This window comes from Cyrtonyx montezumae, unplaced genomic scaffold (assembly GCF_038088225.1).
Source record: "Cyrtonyx montezumae isolate F1298 unplaced genomic scaffold, pur_monq_1.0 scaffold_8, whole genome shotgun sequence".
NCBI lineage: Eukaryota > Metazoa > Chordata > Aves > Galliformes > Odontophoridae > Cyrtonyx > Cyrtonyx montezumae.
The window spans coordinates 2,082,499-2,097,333 of NW_027072089.1; the positions used below are offsets into that span (position 1 = coordinate 2,082,499).

Sequence of the window (14,835 nt, forward strand, 5' to 3'; positions counted from 1 at the left end):
AATAGTAACCCAGATTTCTTAGAAAACCTTTAAAGGAAGTTTTGATACTCCATAAGCCATTTCCTTAATGAGAACACTCACAACACTCTGTAAAGAGCAATTTTTGTCAGGCAGGGAGGAAATGCAGAGTTGGGACAGCACATCTCTGTCCCAATTCAGCTTTCACTGTTCACATCTCCATCACTTTTCACACAGCCACCAAGCCACAAAGCAAGACCCATGTACTGAAAATGTTATACATTTAGAATATTTTGTAGTTCTAGAAAAGTCATATTTCCTTAGATGTTTGTAAATTTTGGAACCAACATTCTGCCTTATCTGTAACCTTCCCACCCCAATAAAATGGCAAGAGACTGACCACTTATTTTAAGATTACAGCAGCAGGGCATGAGAATTAGTCCTCTAATTCTTTGTTCATACATAGAATCATAGAATAGAATGGTGGCTTGGGTTGGAAGGGATCTCAAAGGTCATCTAGTTCCAACTCCCTGCCATTGTCAAAAAAATACTTTATCTGACTTTCTTTCATTACTTATTCAGTTTGAGATCTTTGTGCTACTAAGGTTTCATATCACTTTTGAAATCTGTCCAGTACATATTTGAAAATAATAAGGTTAAGAAGCTTCTTAACATTTTTAAAGTGAATGCTCCCTCACTTTGCAGACATTGTTACTTGGTACCATCCAGGCTAGAACCCACAGACCTGCCAAGATAAATATAAACATGGCAGCTGGTGCTTTCCTTCCGTCTAGGAAGAAATTTATGATGGGGTCAATATATTCAGTCTTTGAGTAATGCTCGTGTTTGCTGACATAACACGTTGTCAGTTATTGCCTGATGATAATAAACCTCCTTCAAAGAAAGAGTATTTGCATGAGTGCAAACGTGTTACTTATTTTAGAAGCTTTTGAATGGCAGGTTTTTGGTCTTTTTTCCCCTTTCTTTCTGTGAAGTCAGCTCAGTTCTGTTGCCTGTTTCATCGTTATTACTTTTCTGACCTGAAGGCTAATTTAACATGTAGACACTGTCAAGAGTCAGTAGGGCACCTTTGCACACATGTTCTCCAGTCTGACTGCCTGAACAGCATGACAAAGAGTCTGTTGCCATATGCATCAAAGCAAGCCAAGTAGGGAAATCATCCAACTGGATCCTTAACTAAACTCTCCGGAATTATGTGTCTCTGCTGGGACATCTGCAGAAAATGAACACATCTTGAGAGTGGTCCCTGAATACCTGAATGTAACAGCTCTAATATCTGTGTTTAGTTGAATGTGGTCTATGAAGTCTCTCATTTGGTTAAGTTATCTAAGTGATCTCTGAGGAGCCTGTTATGTGAATGGGAACACTGATGTTCTTATTGGTTCCTGATGAATTGAGAAATCTCTCGGCTGTCTTGCTTTCAACCATTTGTGGCAAAATGAAGTTACACATCAATGCAGAGCACAAACCATGAAGGGAGTATATACAGAGATAAACTGCTGAATCACTGATTTTTCATGTACTAAACACTTCCAATTTCTTCAGAGAAACCTCCAGTTTCCTTGTGCAACTTATGTCTATATCCTGTTCTGTTATCAGTCTAATAAAGATTTCTTGTAAAATGCTTAAATTGCCTACAACTTCTACCTTTAATTGCCTTGTGGGCAAGAATTTGAAAGGCACAGTGGTTTTAGTACCACTGCTCTCACTATCCACAAGTCACTGGATCTGGAGACCACTTAAGAGCCTGTAAATTCATATAGGATCATAGAATCATAAGGGTTAGAAAAGACCCCTGAGATATTCTGGTCCATCCATCAAGCTGTCATCACCATGACCACTAAACTCTTTCCCTGGGTGCCACATCTCTATGTTTCTTGAACACCACCAGAGATGGTGACTCTGTCACCTCCCTCACCACTATTTCTGTGATTTTTTTTTTTCCTAATATCCAACCTGAAACTCCCCTGACACAACTTAAGGCCATTACTTCTTGTCCTCATGCTCAGGAGAAGAGGCGGACCCCCCAATCTCACTACAAGCTCCTTTCAGGGAGTTGTGGAGAGTGATGAGGTCACCCCTGAGCTTCCTCTTCTCCAGATTGAACAATCACATTTCCTACAGCCACTCCTTATAAGACTTCTGCTCCAGACCCTTTACTACTTTATTTCACTTCTCCGGAGACACTCCAGGACCTCAATGTCTTTTCTTGTAGTGAGGGGCCCAAAACTGAGCAAGAAAGCTGCACACTCAAGGTCTGGCCTCACCAGTGCCAGTTCAGAGGCGCAGTCACCTCCCTGCTCCTGCTGACTGCTCTGTTTCTAATACGAGCTGGGATGCCATTGTCTTTCTTGGTCACCTGGACACACTGGCTCATGTTCTACTAACCGTCATCCACAAATCTTTTTCCTTCACCCAACTTTACAGCCACTCTGTCCCAAACTTGTAGCATTGCATGGGGTTCTTCTGACCAAAGCTCAAGGACCTGGCCCTTGATCTTATTGAAGTTGCTCTGTTTCGTGTGAGGTACAGGTTGGTGATCATTTCTACAACTATTGATGGAATTGTGAGTGAGATAGAATGATCTTCTCTGATCAACACATTTTGCTCAAGATTGTAACGTAGAAAAGGGATGAGCTTTTCTGCTTCTGTTTCTGCTGATTGTGAGCATGAGTTTTTGTTTTGTTTTTGCTTGGACTTTTGCTTTTACTTCTATTGTGACTGCTGGTAGGACAGCACTTGCTGGCTTATAAGGAAAAGAATAATGGCTAACTGAAGATTTCTAAATTTACTAACACCTAAAGATTTGTCTGCTGCTCGATGTTTGACCTTTGTAATGAGATTGGGCTGGTGTACTTGAAGTTAATGAGCCAGCTAATTTTGTAAAAGAAGCAAGGCTCTTCCTTTTATGAGGTTTATTGCCACCAGTAGGATTCTTCTCACACCAATTTATTCAGTCATTTTGGGACAGTTGGAACTGCTGTGCTCTCAGTTTCTTGAAATGTTTTCATTGAGCAATAAATGTCAAACAGCTAGAAGCTGCCCAGGTGATTGGTTTCATTCTACTGGGAGTTGTCATACTCTGCCACACATACTCTACCTGGGAGGCCATGAGGGCAGGTTAAGTACACTAAACAAGCCATGTAACACAAAAGTTGGCAGACAATTTGTAAATACCCATGACTTTACTTTCTTAGTAAAGCATAATGATCTTTCCAAGACAGTAAGCAGAAATAAAGTATATTTCTTTCTATGAATCAGCTCCCTAAGATCTTCATTTATTCTTGTGACAGACAGACATTTCCTCAGTCAATTGACTCAGCTGTAAGACTTGATTGCTTATACAGCCAGCTGTGTCATAGGAGTGTTAAAAGTAGACAAAAACGGACTTTTGAATAATGCTGTATGCAAGTGACATTAAGGTATTTATCCATTTATCCCATTGTTCATGAGGTGGATTTGAAAAAGCAACTGTTAATGGATCATAGAATCACTTGAGTTGGAAGGGACTCTTGAAGTCATCCACTGAATCCTTTGATCCCCAGGGATCCTTTCCAACCATTACAATTCTGTGATTCTCTGATCTTCATTTTATTTTGGTTTTATAACAATTTAAATGAATGTATTTTATGGCAGTTTGAAATAGTATTTTATTTAGTTTGAATGTTTTAAATAAATTGAAATGTTTTGAGGATACACCACCAGTACACAGTGTGTACTAAAGAAGAGTGACATCAGTTTCTCATTGCAACTGGGTTGCATGCTGTTGATGCATTACTTTTCAAAGTACAAGCCAGTAGAGAGCATTGTATGGGAACACTAAATACCTCAGATTGCTGAGGTTGCTGACCAATGAGAAGCCAAGCCATACCATGCACCCACAGGCACCTCTGCATGAGCTGACTTCTGGTAAAGTACCAGTTATTTGAAATCACTTGTATCTCTATAAGAAGGAAAAGCGAATTACTTACATCTACTGAAGTAGTAATATTCCTTCACTCTGCCCGTTAGCTCTGAGTAGATGATATGAGGCACCTTATTCTTTGCTGTTTTCCTATAGATTAACACAAGATGACGTTTGAATTTTAAATCCCTGGAAGATGTATCCTGGCAGGCATGGTGAACCTCTGGCAGGACGATACAGTTTTTTTCAGTGTATGCATATTTAGCAGATACTTGACATTTCCAAGATGCATATCAAGGACAGTATAAATCACTCAGGAGCTGAAGTGCTGTAAATTTATGCTACTGTTCAGCCATTGTAGTATAGGAGTTTATGTTCATTCAGTCTAGGGCTTTGGTCTGTTGACTGAAGAAAACCAGCGGGAGGAACTGGTTGTGACATTTTAGGAGAGTCACAACAGTTACTTTTCAGGTCTGCTTGGAAAATTAGGTTGAACAGTTGTTGCCCTACCTGCAGGGAGTGTGGTGTGTTACCGTGATCAGAGCTCTGCCAAAGTGAAATAGAAAGCAGGATGCTATCTGTTTTTTTGGAATCACAATTCTTGCTGATGAAAATTGTACTTCATAGAATCATTCAGGTTGGAAAAGACCACTAAGGTCATCTAGTACAACCATCAACCCATCCCTACCATTCCCTCTAAACCATGTCCCCTTGTGCCCCATCTTCCCTTTTCTTGAACACATCCATGGACGGTGACTCCACCACCTCCCTGGGCAGCCTGTTCCAAAACCTCACCAGAATTTCCTCATATCACTCTGTGAGGAAACGTGACCCATTTAGACCTAATTCAGCAAATGGGAGAAATTATTTTACAAATCCTCTCATGGGCTGAATTTATAACTTGGCATATACATAGGAGTTTGCAAATGCCTAACCCTACGTCATTTCAAACTTTGCTCTGGAAATACTGCCGTATCTTTCCTTCATTTAATATCAGCAGTCATGCCTGTGGAAAGCCTGAGCCTCTTTTTTCTTGCAATAAGACTCACTTAAAACTCTCCAAGAACATGGCGATTACAACAGGAAAAAATCTTTTTCATGCTGACAGCAATTTCACCCCCAAATTTGGCTTTTAATTAAGAAAGAAAACTTTACATATTACAGAAACATTCCTCTTTTAATATTGTGCTTCTCCGTGTGTTGTATAGATTATTTTTGGTAGAAGTTACAGTGATAAAACAGGGTTAAGCTTATTGGAGTGCTAAAAATAAAAGCACACTGTGAAACCTGAAGGGGCCCATTTTGATTATAGCCAAGTGGGAGCATTTTAAAATTCTCATTTACAAGATCACTTTCCTGTCTTTCAAGCAGTTCTACTGAAAATGCTGCCTTTTGAAACTAGTCCATTGTTGCCACTATAAAGACATAGGTCATAGGGGTGATTCCTTGATATATTTGGACAAAAACCCCACTCCAGCCCCTATCGCTTCAGTAATTTAACATAGAAGACTTTTGCTGGCCATTAGCAGGTCTTGATCTCATAAGACAGGTAAATAGATAGGGTTAATGAGACCTCTGAGGCTCATCACGACTTCTGTATGTGTGTGACAAGTGTGTCATAAAATCATATTACATCTCAAAGACAGTTAGCTCTGCTGCCTTCCTATTGAAAGGATGTGTTTAGGCAGAAAAATCAGATGTATTTTCCTAATCCCTTGATGCAACTGCCATCTGCTTTGGTGCAGCCTTGTCCCTCAGTTTCATAAAATGATGGTCACATTGCCTTAAAGTTTTTGCTTGTTTCCAAAATGCACCACAATCATAAATTCATCTTTAAAGGCTGAAGATGGGAAATCATTATGAGATTCAGAGTACTGAGGCCCTTTGGAGAATCGTAGACTCAGGGCTGGCTTATTTCACCTATTTGGGAACAAAGTCACTGTCCTTTCATGCTGAAAGCAGTGGACAAAGGAAAAGTCAGACCCAGCTGATGTTCCTGTTTTCTTAACAGCTTAACATCCCTGTGGAAATACTTCCTTCTCCTTGGAGAGAAGCCGGAACATAAGCAAGGTGAATCTCTGAGCAATCACTATCATTTGGTGGAGATGAACTGACATCTGCTGAGTGACACATTTATTCTTGAGTTATTGATATGGCCTGTATACTTCCTTGCGATTTGACCCAAATCCTCAATTTATTCTCTTGCTTTCCTGCATAAATCAGCAAAAATGTGCAGTTACGTGATGTTACATATTTATGTCTCATTTTTATAGAGTTTTGCTTGTTTATTTTTTTTTTGTCTGCTCTTCTCAAGATTACAAATTTTTACAGAGAAATTTTAAGTGGGAGTTTTGCTCATTCCAAAGCTATTATTCTGTTCTTCGGAGAACAAGTGAGTAGAAACTTTGCCGCCAGGGCCAGTAACCTTCTGCAACACCTCATCAACTCATGTAGGACATGTAGCACGTGACCATCCTACTTGGGAATGCCTCTGCTAGAAAAAATGAGATGATGTTTGCAAATGTGGACATGACTACCCCATTCCATGCAGTTGTAGTAATATGTTATTGAATGGTCAGGATTTGAATTTCAATTGATGCAAACCAGTGTTGTCTCAGTGATTAGTTGCCAATTATACAGGTCTTGCAAACACAGAAACAAAAAAACCTCCCCTTTCCTACTTCTAAGGTATTCTTCATTTCTACTCTGAAAACCTCAAATGTACCTCTCCTACTACTCATATAAAATATTTAGAATGACTCCTTACTAATTTGTGGGTCAGCTTCTATTTCTGGCTGGAAAGACATCAAGGCCAGTCCTTGAGATGGGATATCTATTGTTTTTGAATATGAGTATAAAACTGATTTAACAGTGATAGCACAGGTGGACATGTGGTAGTAGGGTTTTCCTTGGAAACTTGCCTTGGACCTCATTTTTATGTGAGAATTGAGAAGTGCCTACCATGTTTCATTTACAGCTCTTTCTTAGGTCCCTGTTTGAAGCAGAGTTTAGATAGATCCACTCACATGACAAAAATACTGCTCAGTAAAGTGTGCTGTCTTACCATTTGTGTTTCTGTTAATCATTTCCAGTAATTCAGCACCATCACATTCTGCTGGTATTGAGAAGGGGAAGAGAAACATCTGTCACTTTCCCTGGAAAACATTCAGATTGTTGCAATACTTGGTCGTCACACTGGTATATGCGAGTTTGTGGACTCAAATGTTCTAAGGTTCTGTACAAGCAAATTTGATGTTTCTTCATAGCCAGGAGTTGTGATCATTAGAGACAGTCCTGATGGCAAGAGAAGCATTTGCACGAAGCCCAGTAATGACAACCAAGGGCCACAGTTTTAAAATCCTAATAAAAATTGTTTGGGAGGCTTTGGAAATGACCAATCAAATTACAGCATTTCAATCTATAAAAGTTCCAGCCACGTAGTTTGCTTTTGGTTATTACAGCATGCATAATATGGCAAAAAGAAATGAAAAAAAAATCCAAACCTCAGAGTGTGAAGAAAGACTTTCAATAGGTTTCTAGATGCTAAGATGAAGTTTGGGGGGCGAGGGTTGCTCCACGGTTCTGTTTGTTTGAGGATATTGTTATTTTTCTGTTTTTGAGTTGTAAGAAATGCATAATTGCATTAGCAGACTTGCAGTATTCCAACAGCTGAGCACAACTGTGTGCTACAGTTTATCTGCGAGCCTTCATTCTTGTCACAAAAGTTCTTAAAGTGCTTTCCTTAAAGCAGATAAATAAATAAGTAAATGTTAATCTTCATTGGCAAGTCTTAGTCCAGCCCCTCATGCTACCCATTAAATCATTTCCATTAATCTCATTAAAGGCAAGAGAAATTTCAGGAACCTAATTTTCTAAAATCTGCCAGAGGCCGAATTCTTGAGGATCATTTTCATATACTTTGTGGTGTAATATCTGTGCTAAAACTTACATAGGCAAACTGAGTGTACATATTCTCGCACTGTGGCCAGAAAATATTGGCTGTGCATCTCTCAGTGGACAAATTGGTGAAGATTTCTACGATTTCCACTGAAAAAACTTTAATTGGAGGTTTTATAACATAAATATCTTGCTTTCTAAGCACAGTACTGGGATCAGAATTTAAATTTGTCTTTGATGGAAGTGGGAATTTCTCTCACTGCCAGCTGCAATGTGTAGCTGTCAGTCTTTCCCTTCTAGTCTCGATTTGATTCCTCATTTTGATTTCCCACAGCTTCCACAACTGCAATCCTAGCAGTCTAGGATGAGATCCATCTCCCTTAATTTTAGGCAGTGGCATTTTGTCCCATTTTAAGCCATCTGTGGAGACCTCTCTTGAGGCTTGGAAATATGATCCAGGAGTTGAAGTTGTGATTCAATTGATCTGATCACTGGCAGGTAACTACTGTATTAGAGTGAGTCACATTCTGTTAACTTCTACATCTGAGGGCACTTGCTTAGAGACCTAAGTATAGTCAACCCTTATGTATTTGGATAAAGTTTACTTCCAAGCTCTGTGAGATTATATCAGATACAATCTGCTATATTACTTCTGTGATTTAGCTCAAATCCAGTGCATTTGCTATTCTCAGCTGATTTCCTCTGAACGTGCTATCCATTTTTCCATTGGATTTAGTAGGAGTGGGATGAGATGGGAACCTCCCTACTCTGCACTGTTATAGCCTCAACTTGAACACCGTTTTTAGGTTTGGGTACCACAATATCAGAAAGACATAAAACAATTACAGAGAGCATCCAGAGGGGAGTCTATGAAGATGGTGAAGGGTCTGTAGGCAGTTGTGTATGAGGAGCTAAGGTCACCTTGATTTGTTCAGCCCAGAGAATAGGAGGTTGAGGGGATTTTTGGTGGTCCTGAGTGGAGCCAGGAGTTAGACTCTCTGAACCTTGTGAATCTCTTTCAGCTCGGGTTGTTCTGTGGTATCATTATTCTATTATCTGAGGACACACAGATAGCTGCCTCTAATAGGTTAGGTGTCTTCATTCATCACAGTGTGTGGCATTCCTATGTAATGGCAGAAAATGCTGCTAGTCATTTTATGCTTACCTGTAAATTGCTGAATTGCTGTTAGTATAACACTTTTGATTTGTTTTCGTACCCTTTAAATATCTTCTGTTATCTTAATTTTCAGATAGCATTGAAGCCAACATTGAGACTGCGTCTTCTAATGTAGAATCAGCCAACGAGCAGTTGGCAAAAGCAAGTCAGCACCAAGTAAGTTAGTCTAAAAAACCTTACAGATATATCCAGTAGTAGTATTGAAAATAAAATGTACACTTGATGTCTGTGAACCACATGGCACATGGGCTGCATTGGATTTGTGCTACCTGGAAAGATGATTAAGTATATTCTAAGTAAGAGCTATGTGTTTACATGCATATATATGTGATTGAATTACTATAGCACTGGCAATTTGCATTACAGTAGTCATTTAGAGATCTGCATATTAAAGAGCCATTTCCCAGTAGGAAACTCAGCAATTAGCTATTCTTGTTCTTGGAAAAATGTCATAAAAAGTGCATCATTTAAGTGTATGTGTGTTTCTTATTGGAGTGTTTCCTCAGAATCAGGCAATAGTGCTTTTCAAAAACAGCAGAATTGCCAAAAGACTTTGATATAGTTGGTGAATAATGGCTATGGAAATTGTGTTCAGCACTTTTTAAAGGCAACTTGTGGGTTGTTCTGTTTTTTTTTTTTCTCTTCTGTTTTTCTACACTGGAGCAAGAGTAAAATACACACACACACAAACATTTGTCTTGTTTGAAAATAGCTCAATCAGGATTGGTCAGTGGTTATTTCAATGGTTACTTTCAAGGGATTAAGTTGGTTTTTTTTTAAAGAAGAATGAAACAAACAAAAAAAATATTTCTTACATTAAATTGATGGAAGAAAAGCTGCTAGTTACATTCTTTTCCTCATTCATACGTTGGTTTGTTCAATTTCAAGGTGATTTTAATGTATCCAGGTAATTGTTGTGACAAAGTGTAGCAGAGGTGTGTGTGAATACTTAGTGCCTCCTCTTTGCTTCTCGGACACAATGAATTCTGCCCGTCTGGGATGAAGCTCTAGACTGAAGGAGAAGGAATCATAGACATTTTACTGCATTATAAGAGGGTAATGTGATTTTAAAATTATCTACAACTCATTTTCTGGTGAAATGTAGAATTGTGAGTAATAAGAAGTTTTGTAGAACTTTGATATTATGGAAACTAGATTTGGTCTTCAGCTACATTTTGGTTTTAAAGCCGCACATATTCAAGATAATGTGTGTTACCATGCATTTAATCCTGCATTTGCCTTGAAAATAGACTGTTGCATTTTTAGAGTGGGAAGTCTAAAATGAGACGAGAATAAATTTAATACTTGACAGTAGAGCAGATCGCAAAGTGTAAATGAGTTAATGACAATTTTGGCCAGGAAGGTTGGAGTAGTCAGGCAGAAAATGAACTCAGAGAAGTGTAAAGGATCTGCTTTCTTCAGCCAGCAGGAGCTGCTGAAATAGTCTATGCAGTTAGGAAGTCCTTTATTCTTTAAATATGTTGATCAAGATGAAGATATAGCCACTCTTAGAAAGTCAACCACTGCTGTGAGCATAGAGACCTGTACTAGCTTTTTTTTTGTGTGGAAAGACACTTTGGATCCTTCCATGTCCTTGAAGCAAGTCTGTGTAGACAAATATCACTTAGATAAATTCTGCTGCCAAAGAAAATGTGTGGTCCACTTCTGCTGTAGGGGATAGGTAGCTGAATGAGGATCATTGTGTACAACCTCAGCTGTCTCTTTGTCACTTCTTTCGTGAGATAAGGACAGAAGATGGAGTGAAAATTCTGTGACTTTGATTGCTGGTCTGTTATGTGAGGTTTGTAAAATGATCCTGATATCTGCTCATTTTGTATCTGAAAGGACATTTTTCCAGTAATGTGACAAGAGTGGCTCTGGTCACACATCCCTCAAGAGCTTTTTTGTAGGAATTGATGTTGGTGCCACTGACATATGTATAGATGTGCAGTGCAGGTCTAGGTCATCCTTTCAGGTTGTGTGCCTAGTTTTGGCTATTTTAGAAACGTAGAGGATAGATTTGGTAGAATGATCGCCTGGTTTGCTTTGTGAGTCAACTGCTTTCAAGGGAACAGCTGAAATTTACACGCTTTGAAACCTCTTCTATATTATTCTGTGCTGCTTGGATTAATGGCTTTTGAATCTTACTGGTTAGTTTTCCTGTTTTTTTAAGTTGTCAGTTCAATATTGTGTTTGGTTATTACCTACAACCCCCAGCACAATGTGATTGTCCTGTAAATGCAGGATGGCTTACAGACATTTGTCTTTTATCCCTACTTACAGGTATTTATGTACGCATGTAAGTATTTGAATACGTGTTTGTGTGCATGTAGTATTTTGTGAGAGTGTTGACAAATGTATGTATAGATTAAGAAATCAGGAATGCCAAACATGGCTTAAAAATGTAAGTGGAACACCTACTGTAGACATTAATGAAGAAATTTCTGCCAGGAACAAAGACTTAAGTGGCAGGTTATTTAGCATAATGTTTGCATACAATGCAGCGCAGCGCAACAATAATACAAGTTGGAGCAGCAGTCCCAACCCATCTATTAACATAGCAGAGCATCAGTAAAGCTGTTCTTTAACTTTTTCAAAAGGAAGCATTTAGGCTTAATGCAACAGTAGAAATACTTAAACTGATATAAATATCTTCCCACTGAGTTCCTTTGCCTGCGTTATAAATTTTGAAAGAGGCTGTCACTCATCTTGAGATGCTGGTGCTAGCAACAAAATTTTCCAATTTGATATGAATTTTAACATGCTCCATCTAAACCCTTCCACCAAGAAAAACAAACAGACAAATAAAAACATCCACCACATTAAAACATTAATAGAGCTAATTGGAGGGAAGTATATTCAATGGATGTGTGCTTGCAGGCTGCATCATGGGATAGGTACAACTCATGTTTTACAAGGCTGGGTAAGACAGCCAAGAGAGTAGATTGTCTCAATTGTTTATGCTCCTGATCTTAGATGCTATAGGAAGTCACTAAGTCCATGCTGAGTACCATAATTGGCTTTACCCCCTGACAGTAACACTTCTCTGCTTCACCAGGTAAATTCACTAAGGACTCTGTTGTGCTCAGATATTACAGAGGCTCTGTGGGCACTTGTAGAAAAGTAGCAATAAACTGAATGCTTATTTCTATTCATGATGCAGCAAAAATGTTTTATGTCATAATCATTTATTTCCATATATATTTCCATGACATTGTAAATTGTTTGATACGACTTCAGCATTACTTGGCCTATAGTGGGTAATACATGATTGCTATATCGTCTCTACAATATAAGGTGTGATAGTTGAACTTGTAATTAATCAGGAGCAAAGAAAATATTGCATCCCAAAGCCATAAAATATTTTGTGGGAGCTGTCACATCCTTGAAAGAAATATATTTTTTAGATTTTTAAAACTCTTAGCTGTTTTTTTTCCTCATTGTAAATTATCACTAGAGAATAATTGCTTGCCTTTAAACCTTTTTTTTTTCGTTTTTAATAGAGATAATGGTTAAGCAAAGTGATTGCAATACATGCAGAAACACGCATGATGAAACTGCAAATGGAAACACTGTGAGTTAGTGACATCAGGCCTTGGGGAAGAGAGGCCTGTTTCCTTACAGAACACATTTTGATCACATGAACTTGACAATTTCTGATACTGTGCTTTTCTCTAGAAAAGTCAAGTTGGAAAAACAGCTGAAAGACAAATCTAATAGAAATATTCTTCAGTGGCACACTTGCTTCACTGCATTTCCTTTCTTGTATCTGGAGAACCTCATGAGCATCTCACCATCTTTTGGACCTAAAGAAGATATGGTGACCTTAGCATTTAATACCAGTGACTCATGTTTGTCTCCTAAATGGTCTCTGTCTGTGCCCCTCCAGGAGATGATTTGTCACACTCATTTTAAGATACCAATTTTAACATTGGGTAAATTGCTCTTTAGAAGGTAGAATCATCAGAAATCAATCAGAGAATCACAAAGGTTGGGAGAGATCACTAAGATCATTTAGTCTAACCATCCACCCATACCCACCATGTTCACCAACCATGTCCCTTCAGTGCCTCATCTCCAAATTTCTTGAACACCTCCAAGGCAGTGACTTAAAAATCTCCCCAGGCAGTGTGTTTCAATACCTCACCACTCTTTCTGAGAAGAAATTTTTCCTAATATCCAACCTGAACCTCTCCTGGAGCAATTTAGAGCCATTACTTCTTGTCCTAAGAGTTTACTGAAAAAAACACAAGTGTCTGTAGTTGAAGAATGTATGTCTGAGATAGATATCTGGACTTATTTTACACTCAGAGAGGAGGAATTGCTTCCTACACTGTTGTCTTACAGAGATGTCTAATGTAATTCTGATGATTTCCTCTTCTCTTTGTCTCTAAATCCTGGACTTTATCAATAAATAACCATGCCAACATTTAATAGGGAAATAAATCACATGCAAATCACCTCTGTATATAAAGAAAAAATGGAGTGTTTAACATCTGTCTAGATACCTTCCTGGGCAACCTACTGTAGGGAGCCTGCAAAGGGCAGTTGGACCAGATGATCCCCAGAAGTCCCTTCCAAGCTCTATGATTCTTCGATTCTGTGATAAGCTTAGTTGTGATGGACATTGCACAGAGAGGCTGGCTGCAGTGAGATGAGATGTGCTGCTTTGTTCAGTTTGTTCATAGATTCCTTCAGATGGATTGGGAGGAAGAAGAAGAAACAAATGCAGACTCCACAGATACACATTAAACCAGTTACTCTTTTGGCCTAAGTTCAGCTTATCCACTCTGACTGAAGGACTCTGTGTGCTAACTGTTGAAGCTTATTTGTTTTGGAAGAGTTGCTTTTGTCTCTCTGATAAACACTGGTTGCTTTCCTTCCCTCTATCCTCTTTGGAAGTAAAGCTAATTTGGATTTGCTGGCATTGCAAAGGTAAGCAACAGTTCAGTGACCCACTTTTGTAGTGAAAGAACAATGACTTTTTTTCCTGTAAAGAAGCAATCCCTGGGCCTGACTTTAAGCGATATACAGAGGGCCACTTTCAAGGCTGGAGCTTTAAGGAAAAAGCCTCATAAATGTTTCACATTTGCAGATCTTTTTGCTGAGGGATCACCAGTAAAGAGCTGGCCTCAACTTTTGTTCAAATAAATCATTGGGGGGTTGGACACGATGATCTCTTGAGATCCCTTCCAACCTCTATGATTCTATGAATTTCAGAATTCCCTTCTTGTATTCTCATTCTTACTGTAAGGTACAGTGTAAACTATCAACAATCATAGAATCATTAAGGTTGGAAAAGACCACTAAGATCATCTAGTCCAACCATCAACCCATCACCACCATGCCCACTAATCACGTCTCTCAGTGTCATATCCATCCCAAGCCTCCCCTGGCATAACTTGAGGCCATTACCTTTTATCCTCTCATTACTACTTCAAAGAAGAGAGCATCACTACAACCCCCTTTCAGGGACTTGTAGAGATTATAAGGTCTCCCCTGAACCTCTTCTTCTCCATAGGATACAATCACAATTCCCTCATCCTTGTTCCATTTTGTTGCTGTTACTTTGCTGTGTCTGTCAAGAGTATGAGTGTGGCTGAGTTTGCTGCTTCTTTGGGTAATTAGCACTTATTATTTGGAGGATTATGAAGTTATTTCTTCTTCTGGCAGTTTCTGTCTGTGAAAGTGATGGGAGCTGAATTAAAGCTGCAGTAGGAGCTCAGAGCTCTGTAAGGACTCCAAGCAAAAGCTGATTCTGAAGTGACTGTGTAATTACACAACTAAGCTTTAATCTCCCCCTTCAGCAGCATAAAGAAACTTTGCTGCCATCCGGAGTCCTCGTGACTGTGCCATGATCTCCAGTTAATAGAAATGT

The 14,835-nt window shown here is 38.9% G+C and overlaps 1 protein-coding gene across 1 annotated transcript in view; it reads left to right on the forward strand.

Moving 5' to 3' along the window:
- TSNARE1 (t-SNARE domain containing 1) overlaps nucleotides 1-14,835 on the forward strand; it is a 484,781-nt gene that overhangs the window by 298,268 nt on the left and 171,678 nt on the right. The window contains exon 11 of the mRNA XM_065752794.1: nucleotides 9,031-9,113. Coding sequence (XP_065608866.1) covers nucleotides 9,031-9,113 — 83 coding nt within the window. The remainder of the gene's footprint in view (nucleotides 1-9,030; nucleotides 9,114-14,835) is intronic.